The following is a 23,069-nucleotide window of genomic DNA, read 5'->3' as shown; positions in this document are numbered from 1 at the left end:
ACTGCAAACTGACCTTCACTGGCCCTGCATTAGGTTTATAGCTGGCGTGTTGGTAAGTGGGAGTATGTGAGGACAGGGACCTCCCCAGCAGGCTGCAAGTCCTGCTTTCGAGCCTGGGGGTGCCAGTGAAGCAATCCCAGCCAGCTCCTGTGGGTCTGGAGTTTGGCTCGAGCACTGGATCTGAGGCTCCTTGATGTACATCAAGTGACATTTTCATTTTCAGTTGTGTGCCAGTGCTGGCACTGTGCTCCCCACCTGCAGGGTGATGGCATCTGTGGCCCTGCGTCGCTGTCCTTTCTGCCACTTTCTTTCCACAAGCTGCTGGCAGTTGCGCCTCTGTCACTTCTGAGCACATTGGGGCAGGGGGACCAGGGGTGCCCGTCAGAGGGGTGTCATGCCTGCAAGCAAAGAGGCACATCAAGCCTGCCTTACAACCACTGTCAACTCACAGCCACTGGCAGGCTAAATGTGGAGGTTCTTGGAACTTGCCAATGAAGATAAGCCCTAGCAAGATGTGGCGGGTTAAATGCAGCCAGCTGCCTGGCAATGGGAAGGGAGGAGATTTCATCATGCTATATGTTTTAAAACTGTGATGCTCTTCCTGCATTGCAGAAGCAGCAATGTTTAGAGTGTTAAATGTGCTTTCTGCTTGGAGAACAGGTTTCTCCTTTCTGTGTGAAAAGGTACAGTCTGGGGAACATAATGGCAGTCTACACTGCAGAAAGATGTGTCAGGTGTGAGGAATGTGAAGAACAGCTACAGGAGAGGGGGTTTAGCCTTCTGGAACAGAAAGCACAGCGTCTCTCACCATCTTGGCTGTATCTCTGCTGAGGATCCTGGTGTTGGAACAGCAGCAGATGCGGCCAAGCACATGTGGTTCACACAGGCGACGTCCTTCCACGCTGCAGCAAAGGCAAATTAACTACCAGTCTCCTCCAAAAACTACCGCACCTCCTTTTCCCTCCAGCTTTCCATCATCCCAGCTGCATGCATCTACCTCCTGCCACAAGGGTCATCCACCTGCAACGTAAAGCCCTTTTGGCCCTCGATCCTGCCAAAACAGAGCTAAGGGAAGGTCAGAAGGTGTGTAGAAATAAGGGTGGGAAAGGAACTAGGCTGGGGAGTAGGGTCTCCTCTTTCTTCTGCATGCAAGTTGCAAGTGTGTTCAAGCAGTCTAAGGAAATCTCAGACACCGTGCAGGCATGAGAGCTAAACTTGAAGGAGGAAGAGCTGGAGGCACTAGCTGAGGTCTGGGGAAGCAGGCTGATGGGAATGGTGCATAGATATTCCCGTTAGCTTATCGGGGAGTGCTTACAGCACCAGGACCTGCCAAGCTGAAGGATGACTTTCCTCAGCTTGAATGACTTAAACTGAGACTAGGCAAAATCCTAGGTATGATTTCCTAGGTTAGGAAAAGCCCTCTGGTGGCTTTGAGTTATTTGATTGGGTGGTTATTTTCCACCACAGGGATTTCTCTGATGCCAGGTTGTGACCTGAGCCTTCTCCTGCTTTTCTCTCCTGGCTATTTCTTCACCAGCTCCCTCCAAAACACTGCCATTCCTGGGAATGACACCCACTTTTAGCCATATACCAAAAGAACAAAGGGGCATGAGAATTAGTGGAAAAAAGCTTAGGGACAGCATAACATGACATTTGAAAGGTTACTTCTGCATTTGATTCTTCATGAATTGGATTTCAGAGAATTGGGAAGTGCTAGTGTGTGACAGAAGAGGAACATATGAACAAGATCACCGAATGTTCTGTTTTATCCATTGGTCTGACAAGGCTTAAAAATATCTGCCTGTTTCCTTTCTGTACTTATGCACTTTGCATGATGCACTTAGATGGTGACGTTGCCTTGATGCATGGAGAAGTCCTCCTGGAAGGAGGAGCGGGGATGTGTTGCAAAGGACGTCGACTGCTGGCCTCCCCTCTTCCTATTTCACCCTCACCCCACGCACGTACCCAAACTTGCATGGGAATGAAGCCTTCTGAGGCCACCAAAGACGCCGCTGTGCTGTGGGTAGCCCTCTGGTGTGGTCCTGCAATGGCCCTGCTCTGGCAGAAGGGACGGGCCTAATCTTGACAGCAATTGCTAGGCAAAGGAAGCTGCTAACTGTGAAACCTCTTGCTCTTAAAACTGAGATAGCATTTGAGATCTGGGAGGAGATGGTCTGCCACTGATCTGTCAGGTATGTGGCTGCACAAAGCTGCAAAACAGTGTGAGAGGATTTGGTTTGGGGAAAAAAACCAAACATACTTGATTGCTGATACGTGTCAGACCACGTGTTGTCATAAGTCAGTTGAAAGCTAAGAAAATCACAACTCCAGTTGTGGGAGTAAAGTGGGAGTAAAGATGCTGCCCCTCTTGTATGTCGTTGCTGCAGTCCATACCCCGCAATGACAGTGGCTCTGTGCTGTCTCCAAGCAGCCACTTTGCTGGCAGCAGAGGAGAAAAGAACACTTGTGCTTTCATTCTGTATCGAAGACCCCTTCCCTGTGCTCTACCCCAAACCTTCAGCAGCGGGAGCGCAGGGCATCTTCATATTTGACATGGATGTGACAAGAGCATGAGCTCAGGGGTCAGGCTTCGTGTCAGACCAGGCATTTGCTGGATGTGGGAAATGTGTTGGTCTCCAGTCTGTCAAAGCTGCCATTGTGCTGGAGTGGCTGAGGAGCTGTAAGAGGCAGAGAAGTGTGAGATCTTTTTGCATGCTGTTCAGTCATCTGCTTGCACTGGGACTGGTGCTTGGGATGTGAAATGTTGCTTATCCCATCCTTGGTCTCCAGAGCCTTCTCATTTTTTCCACTGAATATCCCTGACATGCCAGCTGCTTTGATGTAACCTAGCCATGCATGGCTTAAGTTGTCTTGGCTGCAATAACGAAACCTGTGAGGCCATGCTTGGACTAACACAAATGTGTCCGGCCATAAAGGAGGCTGGCATGAGGCGCCCATAGGCACCTTGTCCTGTGGCCAGGAGGAAGGAAACCAGAAGAGCTGATAGCACTCCTTGCTGGAAGGGGGGTGGTTGTACTTGTGGGTGGTGGTAGGGGGAAACGAGGGGCAGTGTCCTCCCCAAGTTCAGGAACTGGCATGTGAAAACACAGTTCGGTGGTAAGAATTTCTACCAGCAGAGAGGAGCATAGCAAAGGTCATTGCTGTCATTAAGAAACCAAGGCTGGAGCGGTATGTGAGCTGGGACCTCCAAGCAGCCAACTAGCCTGAGCTCAGTAAATGGGAAATGAGATAAAGTACAAAATCAGTTTACCAAGGCTATCTCATGCCAGGCTATCGTAGTGGGTTCATTTTGATAAAATAATTGACTCTGTAGACAGACGACTTCAGAAAGGCAGTCCTTACAGCGCTACAGGCAAAGCCATTAAGCTGGAGAAACAGGGGATTAATGTGAGTGTTGTAAGGATTTACCTAAAGAAAGGACGTTAGGAGGTTGTGCCTGAAGGGAAGTGAGCAGGGTGGAAAGGGGTTATTAACGATGCTCCTCAAAGTGGTGATCTTGTTTATCCAGCAGGAAAACAAGTTCTAATCAGATTCAGTCAGATTTGAAGGGCTAGTCATTGCAGAGATTGTGCAGGGTACAGCACAGGAAGAGCTGATGGCAGCGAGGGCTGGAATAGGGGAAAGAGGATTAAAGTCAGCAGCATGGAGTGCAAGCCTGTGCACGCAGAGGAACTGGAAGCTGGCTCCCAGCTTATCCCCTGCCATTCAGAAATTACAAAGGAAGGGGTGTTTTTTATTGATTCATGATGAGTTCTCACCATAGTGTAGCCAAGAAAAAGAAGGTGAGCACAGAGGAGATGTCCCCAGCTGGTTTAAAGGCACTTTTGGGCGGCTATGGAGGCGCGGGGCCCCTGCAGTGGGCATGCAGGGTGGCTGGGCAGCCCTGCCAGGCTGACAGAGGACCAGGCTGGGGGGAAAGCCCTCCGTGTGGGGAGAGACAAAACCAGCATGGCCAGCGCACAGAGGTGTGCAGGGGCATGGCTTCAGGGTGGAAGTGACAGCAGGGCGCCGATGCTGGAAAATGCACGGCGCCAGTGTCTCACCAGGGCATGGGGGCAGCAAGTCCAAGCCTGCACCTCTCCGCGAGCCCACTGCAAAGCCACACTCACCCAACGGGGCTGGCAATGCCAGGTGTCCATTCCTCAGTGGGCCACCTTACCCTGGGGTACATCTTTCCCATGGTAGCAGTGACAGGGTTACGTGCTTTGGGAGAGCTCTTCCAGATGTGTTTGCTTCAAACTTATTTCCAAAGGTGATCCTAGGGTTGCTGGTGATGCTTGCAACCTTCTAAAGGCCCTCATCATGGTGCAGCCTTCTTTCAAAAGTTGAAAACTTCTGAAAACCAGGGGCCAGCTGTGGGATACCAGACAGGGAACCCGTGTGTACATGGGCACGGGCAGCACAACTGCCAAACAGGCCAAACACAGCATCTGTGCTATGGGAGTGCTTTGTCTCTTCTCACGGCTTTTCATGAGCATGTTTAGACCTTGGGTCTCCCCTCAGTCTTCACCCTCTCCCAGTGCCCTAAGTGGAAAGATGATCTATTGATGGAGGAGCTGAATTCAACAGACACCCTCACCTGAGCCTTCCAGCTAGTGGATGGTGCCTCTGAAGGAAGGCACAACCAAGTAAAAGGCACCCATGCCCCAGAAGTCCAAGGGTTTCCATCAAGAAAGTGTGATACCCATGTAAAGGGGGAAGTCCCATGGCTCACACTTACAGAAAATCAGTCTTCTTTAGGTTCAAAGGGAAAAGGAAAAAAACAGTTGGACACCACCACGTTTAGGTTTGAGGTTCAAATGTTTTCAGGTTTGGTTCTTGTTTTAGGCTTTGAGGGCTTTTGTTTTTGTTTGTTTCCTCCTGAACTCCCCCTCCCACCTTCAAATGTCAACCTGGCAGGTTTCTGGAATTGAGCCTTTCTTCCTGAAAGCCCCGAATTTGCACTTCCCATGTTGCCATCTGATTTGTGTGTACCCTAGAGTGAGCTACGTCTGCAGATGCATCAGCAAGGACAGATACATAGCTGTCTCTAAATAATCAAATTTGCCAAAAAATGTGTTTGGCAAGAAAACTACTCTGATGCGAGGAGTGGTCGATCTGCAGGTTGCCAGCACAACCTTGCTGCAGATGGAGGTTGAGTTTCTTGTTCCAGCGCAGAAATGAGCCAGAGCCTGGTAAGGATATACAGGCACAATCTCAGCACAAGGGAAAAAAGCTTCTTATGTTCTTACAGCTAGTCTCAGAAATAGATATTTATTTTTTTTATATATTTTTTTTTTTGGTGGATTTTTTTAGTAGCTCAGTCTAAACCATATCTGGTGTATAACATTTCATCCCAGCAGAACTAATGCCTTTAAAATGAAGCCTAACCATAAGGAAAGCAGAGGACAACAATGCCAAGCAGCGCTGATTACAGGTAGTGCTTTCAGCTCTGTTTTTAATAGAGGGTATAATTCCGCTCTTTGGGTGTGACTCCCGTTGAAATCAGTGTTGCGTTATATATACAGATCTGTGTCAGAATGATATTCACACTTACAGACACTGTGCTCATCCATATGGGGAAATTGCAGGTAGGAAGCTGGGCTGCAAGATACAGCATGCTCATTAATTCTAATTAACTCCTTATTTACATGCTGTTAGTGGGCACCGGGTATGATTTGCCTTACTCCAATCTGAGAAGAGAGGTCCAAACACAATGGTTTGGGTGAGATTATATATGACAGTCAGAGCTGATTTAATGCCTGACTTTTGCCAACAGGGACCTGTCCCTCCTCTCTGCCTTCAGTCCACCAGATCCCACTGCTGACTCTGGTTCTTGGACTCATCTGATATTCCAGCAAATTGATGCAATTCATAATGATGGCCAAGAAAAACAAGTTTGTTTAATTATTTTTTTTTTTGTTGGGCTAGCATGTTGAACCAGATTCCAAGGGGGCACTGAGGGACAAATGTTCCAGGGTGAGATTTGTCCCTCTCTCTAATCAACCATATGGAAGTAATTCTTGGGATTTTTGTAAGCCTGCATCTTAGGAACCAAGCACCATGTGAATCAACAGTGGATTACTAAAATCAAAACAACATTCTGACACACAAAAGCCACTTACAGATTGTCAGCCTTTAGTCTTATTGACAGATTCCTCAAGCTAGCTGGACAAATGCCCAGCAGACCTCATGTAAGAAGACAGATTTAAAGAGCTACTTCTCAAACATGCTACTTCATACCATGATTCATTCATTTTACACATGCGTTTTCAGATCTGCACGTCATCATATTTGTCATTGGCACTGTGGTTTTATTATTAGGACGGCTTGAATTTCCATGGACCTCAGCAAAACCTCTAGGATCAGAGTCCTCAGACCTCACCTCCACGTGGTCCACTCTGAAGCTGACTCAGAGCCTTACACTTTTCACCCCAGTGAATGCAAGGGCAGGCGCTGCTCCCCAGGTAACATGGAGCAACACTGTCCTGTCTGGAGAAGAACCAGATAGAAAATCATCTTCTCCATGATGCAGTCACTTGTGCCAAATAGTAAAATGCCTGATTAGGCAGGCTTTCCAGGGACCCGCTGTCCTCAGCTGCGCTCCGGCACTGCTGATGCCCAGAGCAGGGAGCGCAGATGCCCTGCCTGTGGGGGGAGGCAGGGTTCCAGCAGTCCTCTGGGGCAGGAGAACAGGGCAGGGAGCGTGCTGTAAACGTGCACCCTGATGTATCATGCAGCAGCCCTCTGAGGTCAGGCAGGTCCCTCTTCAATGCTTGCTTATTGCTGCACTTAAATCTCTTGTGTGTAACAGCACACAAAAAGGAAAATACAGCCCAGCGTGTACTACCAGGGGCTGCATTTCAGCTGTGTCTACCTGACTGCTCGCCTGGTGTGGCAGCCAGTGCTGCTGCACATGGTGCCGTGTTGTCCCCTCTGCCCCAGGGCCACAGTGAAGGTAGTCAGGATGAGGCCATCTCAGCCACATCAGCTCCCGCAGAGCTGCCGTGCCCTGCCAGCCTAAGCTGCTTGTGGAAACAGGAACAAGCCCCTTATGAGTGAGCAGAGGCCTACTACGCAACCAGCACAAATAGTAACTCAGAGCCAGCAACTAAGTTTGAGCCACTTGTGCTGAAATAGCTGGTGCGACTGTTAAAATAAAAATAATCAGCCCATGTCGTCTTCACAGCCTGCTGCTGCCAAAGGCTGTGACTCCCTGGCAGGGAGAGCTGGCACTGCCGTTGCAGGCAGCACAGCCTGCTTTATTCAGGAGAGCCAGCATATCTGCTGCGTTATCTTCACACGCTCAGGTGGAAACTGTGCAAGATCAGGTTCTCTTTTAGGAGCAGATGAACCACTCCTGCTGCAAGGGAAGAGCTTTGTAGGAACCAGCCTTAGGGGAGGGTGTGTGGATGAGGGCAACTGTGAGTGCCAGCTTGCGTGCGGCAGGGCAGAGACCCGCACACTCCTTCCTGCGTGGACCCTGTGAGCACACTGGGTTCTTCTGCATGGTGGTTACACTCACAGTGATGCCTCACAACAGCCAAGTACAGCAGTTGAGTGGGTCCCATACAGCAGCTGGCTGTGAGGGTAATTCAAGAAGGTCAATCCAAGATTGTTAAGGCAACTTTGGGTTTGGCAAAAAGCCCTGGTGCTTTCAGCAGTAAAAATTCAAATATCCACGCAGTAGTCGGATGAAAGTAACACTTGCCAAACAATGTGGGCGCATTTTGCATTTACCTTACTTAAATGAATTTCCCACATTTCCCCCCTCTCTGAATTCTGACATAAGAAGACTTTTTTTAACTGCATTGGTCACTCCTGACTTCCCATGGCAGAGCAGACATATATACTGCCTGTGCTTTCTAATGCACCACGCTGCCAAAGCACGTTATCTGTTTGTGCATGGCCGGTCCAGTGCCAGGCAGTGCTGCCTGCCCTGGCCATCGCTGGACTCTGGCCCCAGCACTGCGCTTGCGATACTTGTCCAGCGGACTCTGATAGCAGTGACTGCCTTGGTCTCGTGAAGCACCCTTTGGAGTACTGAGGTAAGGAATCTGTGGACTTGACTAGCTGAGTGCTAAGGGGAAACAGAGTCTCCCTGCTAGCTTGGATGTGATCTGAGTGCAAAGCTGTCATGTCAGCCCTCTGAAAGGCCTGCCACGGCATACAAACCACTCTGGAAGGCCAGAGGACCGCTGATCTCGGGAGTGTACATCACACCAGACAGGCTGCAGAACGATGGTGCACCAAGCCCAGGGCACTGTACAGGGGTAAACACTGGCTCTGAGCTCATCTCCCAGCTTTAAAATGACTTTCACAGGTCCAGAGAGGACTTCCTTGGGTCCAGAGTGGGACATGATTTTGGGGCACTTGCACTACCATTTTTTTTGGTAATGTACTTCTCTGGAAACACATCTTGGATACTTCCCATTCAACACGGACATTCTTGTGTTAAAATCATGGGGATGTGCTTTTAGTTCAGATTAACACAGATGGGAACGTCCGTTCACATTAAAAACAATAAAAGGGATGCCAGTTCTGTAGGAGGGAATGTGGTTATGAATCTTCACCAGAGAGTAGGTGTTGTGTTTTGGTTTTCAGTATTTACCCAGTTCTGCCCTTTCTGATATTTCTCTGAGATGTCAACTGAGAAACAGGGGGAGGTTGTTTTGCTTTTTTTTTGTTGTTCTTTTTACCAGTCTCCAGATGTTGAAAATAATGATGTTTGAGTGTGCTGGAAGTATGTTTCTGCAGCGGTGGCTCTGCCATTCGGAAAAAGTTGGTGATGTCAGTGGGTCTGCAGGAGAAATCTAGAAGCAGTATATTTGAACAGCCTTCCCTTTGAGTGCAGAAGATTTCTACCACAAGTGCTGATTATTGAAGTTAATTTCCTCTACATAGCACACATGTTGCAAAATTTCACTTGTCTTTTCTGCTTCTTTCCTAACGGTTTTGTGTGAAAGCAGAGGAAAGATGCGGTGTGTGTGATACTCTCACATCTTCCTCTTTTCCACAGTAATTGTTTTTAGCAGAATTTAAAGGCCCATTCTCATTAAATCCAAGCTTCCCTTTTCAGGCTGCAGTGCTGCTTCTACCCGTTTCAACCTGTTTCTTGAGCACATATAGGTGAACTGCTGAAGGCCTATTAAAGCGCACAAGAAAGATTATTCCTGTGGTGATTTTGCTGTGAATTAGTGGGCTTATATTTCCCACTGCAGTGCTCATAGAAAGGAGTCTTCTCTGAACTGGACTTCAATATGTACGAGTCCTTCAATTTTGTTAGCATCCTAAGGATGCATAATACCTCCTCCCTTGAGGAGTTGCCTTCTAATAATCAGGGCTATGGGCTTAGGGAAGCTTTAAGTGATGGAAAAATTATGACTTCTGCCTTTGATGAAAGCAGAGCAAAGCACCTGACCGCTACATTCTCTCTGTTAATGCAGTCAGGGAGCTCTTCATAGAAGATATCAAGAGCCATGATACCTAGAAAAAGAGAGGGAGCTCTGACTGAGAATAACATCTGTGAGTTCAGCTGCCTATTTAAAATCTAGGCAGCCTTAATGAAGCAATTAGCTGCTCTGGGTTCCTCTGTGGGTAAGAAGGGGTTATGATGCCTCCCTGCTCCAGACTGGCAGCTGATGAGCTCTATCGCTTTCCCTGGGACTGCTCATCTGAGGAGCAGGGTTGAACCCTGAGGAAGAAATGCAGATGAGGATGTAATAGGCTGGAGTTTCATTCTAGTTGTAATATGCTAATGGAAGAAATATTAGAAAAAAAAAAAAAAAGGGGCTTGAATTTAAAATGAAAGTGAGATGATAAACTGTACAGCTATAACAGGGTTGCCAGTAACTATAATGATGCAGGATACATGATTAGATTAGGAGTAGAAAGTGCATGGGCCCATCTGACTCGCAGAGAGGCAGTCCCTAGGGCTTAGAAAACAATGTATGAAAGACTATATTAATGATATTTTTTCTTCTTCTCTGAGTACCATGGAAACACTTGCATGTAAACACACGGTCCTAGTATCATCTGCATTTGCAAATGGTGCCCATGGTCCTGTTAGAAAATGCACAGGTAGAGTACGAGCGTACAGGATTTCAATCAGAACCCAAATCACAAAACACGTGCTCTGGAAACCTCGCAATGGAGAGACACAGAGCCCCAGTCCGATTCAGCAGCAACCTCCTCTCTGCCGTTTCATACACAATGATAATTTATTCTCTACAGAAAAGTTGTAACCTGTTCTTGTTCTGGTGTTTGATTTCTCTATAGAATACACCCAGTTAATTATGTCAAAATAAATCTCTGATTTATATTACGATCCAATAAGCCTAATTCACTTCTGAATCAGTCCATCTAATCTATCTAATTCAAGGAAGCTATACTGAGAAAAAACTGGAGCAACATAGCGGCAAATCATTTCTGATAAAAAGGAGGCATTTGCTTTAAATCAAAGTAATTTAAATCAGCAAGCCAGAAATCTGCATGGAAATCAATGATTTTAATCTCAGTTTGCATTTGCACTTTATTTTTTTCCTTGAGGAAGATCAGGGTTTCATTGGTGTGTAACTCTCTCGTTGTGATTATTACAGCTAAATATAACCCCTTACATTGTACCGGGGTTTGTTTTATTTTTGCAGGAGGGTGTGCAGTATCTGTACATATCTACATCACTTAGCATGTATTTACTCCCTCGGGCTCTTAGTAAATACGTGGTTTGTTTTTGTACCTAGGATTTGCTTCAGACTGGTTTTGTTTGGCTGCTCAGGTTTGTGAGGGCTCTGCCCTTCCAGGCTTTAGAGCAGGGATGGCCCGTGCCTCTCCCCTGCCTTGTCCGCAGCCTGGGCGAGCTGGGGAGCAGGGGGAGGGGGCTGGTGGTGGGTGTCGTGGGTGAGCCGTGGGTGCCACAGGTGAGCCATGGGTGCTGTGGGCAAGTGGTGGGTGCTGTGGGTGAGCCATGGGTGCTGTGTGGGAGAGTGGTGGGTGCCATGGGTGAGCTGTGGGTGCCATGAATGGGTGTCATGGGCAAGCGGTGGGTGCCATGAGTGAGCAGTGGGTGCCATGGGTAGCCATGGGTGCTGTGGGTGAGTGGTGGGTGCCATGGGTTCTGTGGGTGAGTGGTGGGTGCCATGGGTGAGCCATAGGTGCTATGGGCGAGCAGTGTGTGCCATGGATGAGCAATGGGTGCCGTGGGTGAGCGGTGGGTGCCGTGGGTGAGCAGTGGGTGCCATGGGTGAGTGGTGGGTGCCATGGGTGAGTGGTGGGTGCCATGGGTGAGTGGTGGGTGCCTGCTGGAGGAGGGGGCCTGGTGCTGGGAAGGCAGGCGCTCCCCCTGCCTGTCCCACCAGCGCTGGTGGGTGCTTGCTGGAGCCCGTCTGGTCCCAGCAGCCACTCCCCGTGTGGGTGCTCAGCCGTGATGGCCAACACGCGCAGCTCGGGACATCTGTTTTAAATTTTCTTTATGTAGCTGAACTTGATGGATTACATCCAGCTGGGCCTGAAATGATGTTGGAATGCTATTTTAATTTCCTTTTCATTCATGATTTTCATTATTTTAATTTCAAATACAATCTTACAGGATTATTCCCAGTGTCAGGTGTTTCACTTGGTCGCATTTTAAACTCCAACCTGAGACTCCCCAGTGGTGCCAGACACTGAGGTTCACCCCTGCTGGCCGTGGGCAGGGCCCTGTCCTGTTCTGTCAGACCAACACCTGCCTGTCCCCTCAGCCTGACACCCTCTCGTCCCCTCAGCTTGACTGTCCCCTCAGCTTGACTGTCCCCTCAGCTCGACTGTCCCCTCAGCTCGACACCTTTCCGTCCCCTCAGCTCGACACACACCTGTCCCCTCAGCCCACCATCTTCCCGTCCCCTCAGCCGGACACCCTCCTGTCCCCTCAGCCCAACACCTGCCTGTCCCCTCAGCCTGACATCTTCCCGTCCCCTCAGCCCGACACGCTCACGAAAGGCACGTCCTGGCGGGCACCGAGGGGCGAGGGCAGCATGGTGCCCGTCCCAGGGCAGCGGGGGCGGGGAGCATGCAGCCTTACGGACGCCCCGTGAGGAAGCCGTGGGCGGGCGTGAGGTGACTTATGCCGAGCGCCCGCCAGCTGCCTGGCCTTCCCCCACGGGCAACCAACATCTCGGCGGCCCTGCAGCAGGAGCCGGGTGCCCATGGGCCACCGCTGAGCCCCCAGCCTCCTCCCTGCCTCAGGGCTGCTGGCCCAGGTACCCCAGGGCACCGGGGAGGCAAACGGGGCTGACGGGGATTGTGCTTGCGTTTTTTGGAGGCGGCAGCAGGCAGGAAGGAGAGGGGAGTGGCGGCGGGTGCTGTGGCTCCTCAGGCACCATTTCCCTAACTGTCCCCCTCTCCCCACGGCCCAGGAGCTAAAGGAAGATGGCGTGCCTGCCCGCTGCCTCGCTGGCGTTGAGGAGGTGGCTGGGGCTTGGGCTCTTCGTGCTGCTCTGCCTCAGTTCAGGTAAGCAGGGGCAGCCGGTGTGGGAGTGCGGGAGTGGGCACGCTGGGGCCGGGTGGGCAGCGGCACCCGTGTGCCAGCCGGCAGCGATGGCGGCCCCCAGGGCACTCGTTCTGGTGTCTTCTACTGGGCCTGAGGCTGGGCCGAGGTTTGGGGTGGATGGCTCTGCTAACCGTGGCAGCAAGCACTGAGGGACCCATGGCCAGGCTGCCAGCCCCAGAGGGGCCAGGCGTTCACCCGTCCCAGCGGGGGTGAGGGGAAGGTGGGTGTTTTTGGGGCAGATGACCTCTTCAGGGAGCACATGGCTCCCTGGGCTTCAGCTTCAGTGGTGGGGACGTTTCTATAGGTTTTTGGAGGGCTAAAAGTAAGTGTGTGGTGGGGAAGACAGGGCAGGGTGGTGGGTCGGAGGGGTCTCTGCCACATGGGCAGTGCAGCACACAGTGGATGTTTTCTCCAATGACACAAGTCCCAGTTGGAGGACTGCAAGGGTTGTCCCCCATCCTCTAAGGACCTGCTGCAAAGCTCACTAAAGTCCACAGGTCCTTCCTTACCTCAAGAGGCTTGGGATGAGTCTTCTCAGCTGTGTGAAATGTTAACCTTGAAACCACACAAAACTCGCTTCTGAGCCGGGGTTCATTGTGGATGCAAAATAGGTTGTGCTTATTGGCAATTTCAGTGTTTCATTGCAGCTAATGATACTCTAGAGCAAACCTGGGCTGAACTGAGGCTTTGATTAAAAATCAAGTGATGTAAAATTAGTAGGTTTTCATGCTGATGTTGTGAAACTGGGAGATATTTGATGCTGAGTTTCATTTTGAGTTTCCGTCTCAGAATCTTAAAACAAAACTCAGAGAATTTAACAGAGATTGAATCACAAAGCTCACTTGTAAAGAAAGCAACCACCTCAAATACCGCTTGTGAGATCTCTGCTCTCCTGTTTTCCCCTGCATTCCTTCCCCTACCTCTGTGTTTGAGAAGTATGGATGTATTTTGCCCATGCTGCAACGGGCAAACAATCTATCACGTGCAGAACTCTTTCTCTCTCCATAATTTCAGAGCTGGTGATATGTTATTGTAATTACGAGCATGTGGTAATTCACCAGTCATGTTATTTCCCTGAAAAGGATGCTGATTCCAAGGCTAAAGATGTGCAATACTTGGATATACAGTCTGATACATGCTAATATCCAGTAGTAGACATAGGAGTTTGATAATAGGAAACTAGGTGTTCTGATGGTTGTACCTTTTTCTGTATGGTTTACTAAGGGAATGATAGTTTATCATGCTTTCCATCTCTCCATCTGTGTCTTAGTTCCCTGCTCGTGACTTTCAAATCCCCTGCCCAGTTTCCACCGAATTTGACAGGAGGGCAGAGCTAGCAGAGATGTGGTGTCCTTGTCCGCTATGTGGAAGTCACTGGCTAGCAGTGCCAGTGAGCAGCACCCAAACAGCCAAAACCCGCACTGCCCCTCCTCATGCGTAGCCAACAGGAAGGGCAGAAGGCAGCTGCGAGAAGCCTGTAAGGAGCATGGTGGTTCCAAGGGCTTGGGAATGGGCTGGGAGATGTGGGGAGAGGTGCCTGGGGTAGGGAACACAAAACACAAATCCATAGGCCAGCAGGATCTGGTCATCCTGTGGCTGAGAAGACTTACTTCTCCAAATCTGATCAATCACAAAATTCTGGGGTTTGATTCTGTGCGAGGTGGAGTGGGGAAAAAAATACTATTTTAAAAGCATTGTATCAGCTTTAGGGGCATAATTGTTAGATGCTTCCCATGCAATGAGTCTGTGGAAGTCCCGGTGCCTCAGGAGCAGGTTGCTTGGCAGACTGGTAAGAACAGCACAGCTGATGCACTTTCTTTCTCTCTCAGCATGTACGCACACACACCCTGCCACCTTTCTCTCCAAAAAGAGGTATTCCTATGTTAGTGACCCTTGAAAATACATGGTACAGTACCCACAAAGGAGTGGTTTTAAAAGCCTTACTGGGACTCGTGGGTGATGCCTTCCCTAGGTCGCCCACAGGGACCACAAGGACCAACTTCTGACCTTGCCGTAACAAAATGGTGAAGCCCTAGGAGTCTGCCATTGCCCTGCCAGTGACTTCCCACGCCTTGTTAAGCGAGTCACCAAGGCCAGCATTTACAGAACTGACACCACTCTGCTCATGAGGGTGCTCATAACCCCGTCAAGGCATTGGCAAGGCCAGCACCCAGAGCCTGCGGCTACATCTTGCAGCCTTGGATTTAGCCCAGATGTCCTGGTCCTTGCACACCTTGGTGCCGTAGTGCTCCAAAAGGTCAGGCAGCATGCTAGGATGAAAGCAGGTGCTCTCTGCCTACCCTGTGCGAGTAAAATACTAATACGGGGAATGTCAGGCTGAATTTTTACATCATAGCAGTAGAAGGCATTAATGGGGGGCTTAATTAAAAAGAATGATTTGAAGGTTGTATTTCATAGGAAATGGTGTATGCCCAAGCTAGGTAGATACATTTCTTTCCCCTTGAATTGAATTTTGCTACTCTGGGGTCCACCTGAGGTGACCCACTGAAATGCCAGTGTAATTTAGAGCTGCTTCTGAGATGTTATCTGCTGCTAGAGACGCTGATGTGTGTGAACACCCTGCTGCCTTAGCACAGCGGAAAAGTGGCAGAACAGCCCTGATTACAGGACAAACTTATTTATTTACAGTCTGAGCGTATTGTCGGTATCCCCATAGGCTTTTTTTTTTCTCCTGCCATTGCACCTTCACACCTACCTACAAATTGTAGGATGTTCTCAGTCCCAGTTTATTATACTAGGAAAATGTTGCTAGAAGTCACTCAGTATGCCCTTTCCCTGCCCCGGTGCAAACACGGCATAGGCACTGATTGCAGGAACCCAGTGAGCCTGGCTTTGTGTCCATGGAGTATTCCTTTTAACCTTCCCTGGAGTCATTTATTCTGACTGGGGACCCACCTAGTTCTTGGTTTCTTCCCAGTGGTGAAATTTTTTGGGAAGTTTTGAGGAAAATCCCTGCAGCTTTTCTGAGTTATTGGAGAGTGGAGGGAGGGGGGAATATCCACTTCCCTCCACCTTGTCAGTGAGCACTGGCTCACAAGTAACTTGCTCTGGGAATCCCCTCTTGCATGCTGCTGCCAATAAAGAGTTCGGAGCGGAGCTTGGTTTCAGAGGGACGAAGTGGGTTGAGAACGAGAAAGATTCCCTGTTTTGTGGCCACTCCCAAATAATGAAGGGTCTAGCAATGAGCTTTAGGTGCATGGCATCTGGTTTCCATGCCAGCTCTGGTATGGGTTGCCCCTAGGGCAGATTTCATGGTGGAGATGGCAGAAATTTTTCTTCACATACCGGATTTGCCCACTTGATCACTGGATGCAAATTGAGTTTCTGTCTTATTGCTCTTGCTGCCTTCAGCTGGTTTTTAATTTCTTTTTTTTGGATGAGTTTCTGTCTCCTCCTGTTCCAGACATGCAGAAAAGAAGTATCTTTGGTTCAAAAATAAGAGTGGTGGAACTAAGGAACGCCTTTGTCTGTCTGTCTATCCAGAGTGAAACTGCTGTAACAGCTTGTTTGGAGAAAAAGAAACCCAACTAAAGGCTCCTGCTTTTGCATATAGACTCTGTTTTACTTCTTCTGTTGTGTTTTTTTAAGTAAAACTTTAGAAAAAAAAAAAAAAAACAACAGAAAATTAAGCATAGACAAGCTACATTCTTACACAGCCAAAATACAGTTATACACCTGCATACAGAGTCTGTGAAGCTACCAGTCGAACATTCTTTTCACCCACATTGTTTCCTTTCTCCGGTTAGATCAGAATGAACCCAGGTAACTCCAGTGAGCTCACATTACTCTGAGGGCAACAGCTTTTTTGCATTTCTTGGATCGCTGAGACATTTGTATCCTTTTTGCAATGTGAGTGTCAGACATTCCTGTATTTAAGCATGCAAAGTTTGGGGCTGAAGCTTTTACACGCTGCGGTAGGTTACCAGCAGAAGCTGGCACCCTGTACGCCCTCACACCTTTCCTGCTCATTGCTGCCTCCATCCTGGCTTACAAGCATGGTTTAATAGATGTAATTAATCTGACACAGAAGAAAGCTGCCACTGACAGAGTTATCCCCCTGCCTCACTTGTGATGAGTTAGTTTTCTGCAGAGGTCAGCCCGCTCTTTTCAGTTTGCTTTTACACCTGATGCTGTGTACCCTGGAGGGGGATGCAGACAGACTGCACAGCTGAGGGACCCAAATAGGTCACTGCCACCAAAAGGTGTAATTCTGCTCCTTTTTCTGCTGCTTCGGGCTATGCGATTCTCCTTTCCTTTGCACTAGTTCTGGTACATGTCTGATCCTTGGATGATCTAATTTGCCTTCCAGCTTAGTTTCTTTTTTTTCCCTTGTTTTATACCAATGCGGCATATTGAGCCAGCCTCTGGAGAGCCCTGCAAGGGAAGTACTGGGAGTACATGGGATTGAAAGGGAAAGGGGAGCAAGATCCCCTCTGCTTGTGGGGAGAAGGCATGAGATCTGTGGCAGTTTGTTGTTTGGCTGCACGCCGAGGTTGTGCCAGGCTGGAGGAGAATTTCCATGTTCAGAGGAACTCTCCTTCCTTTTAAACATGTGTTTCCTACTATAAACGCTGCGCACATGTGGATGTGGTGTTTTTCATGAGGTGGAAAGCTAAGTGTGCTGAACACAGTGAAGTCTGTGCTTGGCAAAAGGATGTAGGTTTTGTTTCCAAATAGATGAACTTTGTGTTTCATTGTAGCTGTTCTGTCCCCTTGGAGGGACTTCACCATTGGGAGTCTCAGGAGGTCATTTGAGAAAATGTAAATCTTTCCCAATGAGGAAATGCCACAGGCTTTGCTTCTGCTTTTTCACTATTATGCTTTTAAAATATCATTGGTCCCAGGGGACTCCCTGGCTGAAAACAAAAGTGCTGACTGCTGGCTAATGGTGGCATCTCGAGTGATACTGTGCTCAAAAGACATTCACCTTTTGGAGAGCCCAGAATGCTACTGGTCCATATAAAAAGTTGTTAGAAAAGACCGCTGAGGCAAGTCTGTGCACTGCTGCTCTCACCATAGCAGGTGTAGTCCTAAATGCCTGGCAGACAAGGATTTTATCCCTGTGCCAGGGAAAGTCCTTCAGTCTGAACAGACCTCGCCGTCAGACGCTGCTTCCCACCAGCCGAGAGAGCCCCTGCCCCACGCCACCCTGCCCTGAGATGTTCCCAGCCAGTGCCTCCAGTGGTCCCTGCCCAAGTCCCTCATTTCACTCCCTCTGCGGCTTTTGTAGCTTCAGACACCTCTAGACTGCTTTGGTCTCATTTCCTTAGTCATCCTTCAGTTAATTACCAGCCGCCATGCTGCAGTCATATAGGGCTGTTTAACCTCTCCTCCAGCCAGTCCTCCAGCTGTGGGGCTGTTGGCAAGGTTATCATCTGCACAGCGTTAGTGAGTTAGTGCCTGAGCAGGGACCAGGTTTTTATAATAAGATAATGGCTGGCAGGCCTGTAGCGTTGTGAGCTGCACTGGTGAATATTGCTATGGCTGTGGGCAAGTACTTTAGAAGAAATAAATAAATAAATAAATAAATTCTAATTTTGAGTGGGCTTATGCAAGAGGTATCATACTTCATTTTCCTGCTTACTGGGCACTTTCACCTTCTGTTAGTTTCAAGAGAGGGCTGGCTACTTGGGGAGCACATGAGACAGTGAGATTTAGCAAGCACTGAAGAAAAACCGTGGCTTTAAGCAGTGGGAAGGACCTCAACTTCAAAAAGCTGTGCTGCGAGGACAGCAGTATGCATGGCAGTGGTACTGGAGGAATTAGGAAAATTATCTGAAAACATCTTCAGCTGGGAGATAAATATAGAGGAAGTACAAAGTGATCCAGTCAGCGAGAGACAGAGTCTGCAGGGGAAAAAATTATTTTTGTCTTTGTGTGCGACAAATCTCCCCCAAAGGCCTGTCTTACACAACCGCCACATCTAGTTTCTGCCCCCAAACTGGGAAATCCTAGGAGTGCTGAGCCAGTTGCAGGAATTTGATCTTGAAAAGACCTAAGATATGCAAATCTTCTGAGGACATCCAGATTTAGTGACCCCCCTGCCTTTTTTTGTTGTAGCAGGGTCACCCACTCCGCATGCTGGGAACGGAGAAAGGGAGAAGGTTCAGAAGGACTCTTCCCTTTGCTCCTTTCCCCAATGCAAAGACATCCTTCCGTCCCCATTGCCGATGTCCCTGCTGGTATGAGATATGAATATGGAGATAAGCAAACCCTCTTTCCTCTCCTCCCCTCAAGCAACACCCACGTGGAAGGCTGTACAGCGAAGGGGAAGATCTCAAGACATTCTATCATCCCCTTCCCAGCCCCAGATACTTGGGCGTCTCATTTCCAGCCCCTTGCTTGCATCTGACCTCCCAGATAGTGCCGAGATTAGAAATTTGCCAACCGACTTGTGAAGAGTTACGATCTTACTCAAGTTAAAAACAAAGTAGACTGGACATACCCAGGGCAGTGGGCTTGTCCCAGCCAGGGCACTGGTGACTCAGAAAGCAGTAGATCTTCTGTCTCAAGAAGTACTGAAACATGAGCTGGAGCAAGGGGGAGTGGTACCGGCTGGCTGGAGCTGCCCCAGGGCTGTAGCAAGCCGCTTTACCAAAGTATTTCAGATTCCCTTTTGTCTTCTCAGTTGCTAATTGCAGATCATGGAACTTTTTCATGATTAATAGAGTTCCCTTCCCTTTGAAGCCAGGTTTTTGACAATTGTGACTCAGTAACAGCACTGCTTTTCATTACCTGTCTGGCTGGGTTGCCTTGCTGGATTTTGTGGCAAAAGACAATCAGCATGGTGTGAAATCTGCATTCTGGTGAGCAGCAATTAAGACTGGAGAAAGCAGAGCATTCGTTCTGCAACGTGCAGAGGAGACTGCAGTCAGAGGGCTTCAGTGGGAGCACTGCAAGTCTAAGAAACTGAGCCCACATCGGACACCACCATGTGTTGACAGTGCCATGTGAGCCACTCTAAAATGAGTGTTACCTACAGTACATTACTGCTTATCAAAGTATGCTTAGGGAGACAAAAGCAATTGATCATTCCCTTTGTCATCAATAGGGCCCTGAGTCAGCATGGTGCTGGAAAAAAAAAAAAACGGGATTAGTGCACCTCCTCCAAAGATGGGTTGTCTTTCTGCCTACAGATGCAGGAAGGTGTCCTTTGGTTTTCACAGCTGCTTCACGACTTCAAGGAATTCTTCACTAAAGGCTTTGTACACGAAACAAAGCAGCATTAAAATGGAATGAAGGCTGCTGAAACCAAAACACCATGGCGGTATTATTATCACTGCCAAATCAAGCAGTGTAGAGCCGGGCAAAGCAAGGTTACTGTTCTGTTTGAGAGTGTGGCAATGTGAAGATGGGAAGTGCATAAAGCCCCATAAGGGGTGCCGTGCTCTTGCTGTACTGCTCCAGCAGGGCGCCCTGAGGTTACAGTGCAGAAGCAAGCAGAGATGAACTTTTAGAAAACCCTTTTCAAACCATTTCCCTACCTCAGGCCTGCCATGACATCATCGTAAACTAGGATTAATCCGGTCACTTAAGTGCTGCAGGCACACGCTTGACTAGCATGAGCGGGTATGGGGAAGCGAGACTGAGTGGAGCTGCTGCCGAATGAAGTGCATCGCTGCTTTTCTTCAGGCTGCCTTCTCTTCTGTTCCTCTCTCTCGCTGCATTTGGGATGAGTAAGGGAACATGGACTTCGCAAGAGATCAATGTGGCATCAGCAAAGCCAGGTTTGCAGTTGCTTTGCTTTGCCAGAGAAGATTAGAGCAGCAGCAGACCCATGGTTCATGACCGCAAGGTTGGGCTTGGGGTTGTGCAAGGGGAAAGGGCTGCTCCTCCTTTCTCTGCATGCTGAGACCTCCCTTTGCGTGCTTCTGCTTGCTGGAGCGGAGTCTGGGTAGAAGGAGCCTAGGAGGTTTGCCAGGCACTCATGACCGGGTTAATATGCAGTCATGGACTCCTTAAAGAAGACAGCCAACAGGGCCTACCAGCACCTGCTTTTCTCTGTTTTCATCCCATCTTCCTCATGGCACAGGGTTCTTACAGTGACACACAGAGCAAAGCAGTGTTTTTATGCATTTATTATGAAATGATATCTCCCCATAGAAGGTATCTGGGCATCTGATGGGGTCTTTCTGTGATCAGTGTATTCACAGGGTCTGTCACAACACTGATTTAAATACAAAGCATTTCTTCACATATTCCAGGGTAGCACAGGATGTTTGCTGAATTTTTACTCCATGGAAAGCTTTAGGAGAATCTGATTCCTCACTGGTAAAATCACCTGGGATAAAGAAAAGACTGAGGGGCAGTGTCTGGTCCTTTGAAGACAGCTTTTCAAAATTCCTCAGTTTTTCAACTGATGATCTGTCTTGCTTGGAAATCCCTGTAAAATACTGTGTTGTCCTCAAATGGTAAATCCTGCAAGCTTGGGGTGAATGTGCTTTTCGCAGAAAATGAGGGTCCTGAGCTGCAGAATTACCTGGGGACTGTTAGGTATGATTCCCGCACTGACCCCAGGGGATGGCTGCCCAGGAGAAAGCCACAGCCCCACAAGATGGGTTTCCTCAGCTGGCCCAGCCCCTGTTATGAGAAATGCCCTTGACTCACCACAACGTGATGTGCACCTCTTCCCAGAGCTGGCCCGAGTCCCTTTTTCCAACCCATGCACGGGTGGAGGGCAAGAAAGATGTCAGCGCCCCAGCAGAGCGGGAGTCCCAGGTGCATGGTCCTAGGCAAAGTTCAGTGATGCCAGTAATTTAAGAGTAGGGAGACCAGCTGCCGCTGCAAAGAGAACTAGGGAGCCCTATGGGAAAAAAGCAATGCAAGGCTGGTTTGACCCTCCTGGTTTGGGAGGGCCACCAACAATTTGCCTCAGAGGTTTTTGCAGCACTGTTGGTTGAAAAACTGTGCAGTTGCACTGTCTTACCTGCTGCTTACACAGGGGCAAAGGACTCCAGGCTCACCAAGAAGGACCTTTCTTTTCATGTGTGTTGCTTTCTGGGTTGTGTGCAAAGTGAGGTGACACGAGGTAAGACCAAAAAAAGGCAAAGCAGTTCAGAAGGGCAGAGAAAAGGGGAAAAGAGGGAAAAGAGAATGGTTTTGAAATTTCTGTTCACCGGGAATTATCTGCAGGTTTCCAACAGTTCAACGCTGCTTCTCTAAAGCACTGCATGGTCTTTTACTGCCTCTTACAGACAAACATCTCTGCAGGACTTCTGTCCCAGAAGCAATTTGCTCTCCTGTACCGCCTGACTGTATGTGTGGTCAGGATAACTAAGCTTTCTGTAGCTGGGGAATTTCTGAAACATGGACTTGGGCAAGGAGTGAAAGAAATAGGGATACAGGCTCAGCAGCTTTCCTGCTTGCTGACTCTTGGAACAAAGAAAGGACTGTTTTTCTCTGCACTCACCTTTCTCTTCTAATTAGCCCTTCCATATGGGGCATCTGCAGCACAGACATGGTTTGGATAAAACGTGTTTTTCTGCCCTGGGAACAGAAAGTCAGCCCCTTTCATCGGTTCAGCACTGCGAGCTTCCAGTGACAGAGTGATGTGCATGCACAGCAAGGGAGCAGCTGGGCTTCAGGGGGTGGGAAGAGGAGGGATCTTTTTTTCTAGAAAAGTCATTAAAAATTATTTCCATGGTGGATACCTCCCCCACAGCCTGGCTACAGAGAGTATTCAGCACAGAAATGGGACAGAACTGAATTTTCATTTTTGCTTTGCAGTTCACCTTTAAAGTGAAAGGGGACTTTTGTGGGCCTGAATGACTCTTCGTGGACTTTGGTTCCTTCAGGTTTGCAGCATACAGGTTGCAGTTTCAAAAGTGCAGAGCCTTTTAAGGGTAGATGTGACATCAGTAGGAGTTTCCAGCCCCTGCACATGTACTGCCAAGAAGGTTTTTGTTCTCCTTTTGGTTGCAAAGGAGACTCTTAGGGGCAAGGCGTGGACAACCTCATGCAACTCATGATGCGATGTCACCCTGACATTTACTGTACGCCTACTCTTCCCTTATTGCTGCAAAAGAAAATAGAAAATTGTCTTTATGAGGCTCCACAGTCCCAAAGTTTGACTGGCTCCTTTTGTGAGTGTCTCCAGCAATAGTAAGAGCTGAACTGTGAGAATAAGCAGTGATGTGGTCAAGGGGAAAAAAAACATGTACACACACAAATGCATGCAGACATGTGGGAGGAGGAACTTCAAGAATCACAGCCTAAAGTAGGCTGCTTTAAGGGGAACAGAAGGAAATGTTTTTTCACACAGCATGTAATCAAACTGTGCAACTCATCATCACAGGATGTTGTGGAAGCCAAAAGTGTATGTGCATTCCTGAAGGGGCAAGAGCTCTTCCTGAAGGGTAGGTCTAGCAGTAGTGATTAAACTGCCGATGCCAAGAAATCCCAAACTTCCTGACTGCCAAAGGTTGGCAGGGCATGGTGGTTCTTATCCCGTGTGGCGTGGAAGAACTATTTTTTCTGCCATTTTGCTACCAGTTGCTGGCTGACACAAGCCAGCAGGCTGAGTGGG

General features: G+C 48.7%; 1 protein-coding gene across 4 annotated transcripts in view; it reads left to right on the top strand.

Moving 5' to 3' along the window:
- The first annotated feature begins 7,937 nt into the window (after window positions 1-7,937).
- CD80 (CD80 molecule) overlaps window positions 7,938-23,069 on the top strand; it is a 30,636-nt gene continuing 15,504 nt past the window's right edge. The window contains exons 1-2 of one of the 4 annotated variants that reach the window (XM_027814266.2): window positions 7,938-8,048; window positions 12,390-12,484. In XM_027814266.2, the coding sequence (XP_027670067.2) occupies window positions 12,403-12,484 (82 nt within the window). In that variant the 5' untranslated portion in view covers window positions 7,938-8,048; window positions 12,390-12,402. Of the gene's footprint in view, window positions 8,049-12,087; window positions 12,485-23,069 lie in introns of those variants that run through there. The other 3 variants (XM_055701214.1, XM_055701215.1, XM_055701213.1) reach the window with 3 other exon arrangements.

Source organism: Falco cherrug, chromosome 2, assembly GCF_023634085.1.
Source record: "Falco cherrug isolate bFalChe1 chromosome 2, bFalChe1.pri, whole genome shotgun sequence".
NCBI classification, from domain to species: domain Eukaryota; kingdom Metazoa; phylum Chordata; class Aves; order Falconiformes; family Falconidae; genus Falco; species Falco cherrug.
Note: the sequence above shows the minus strand (reverse complement) of the source record. Positions and strands in the feature narration are given on the sequence as shown.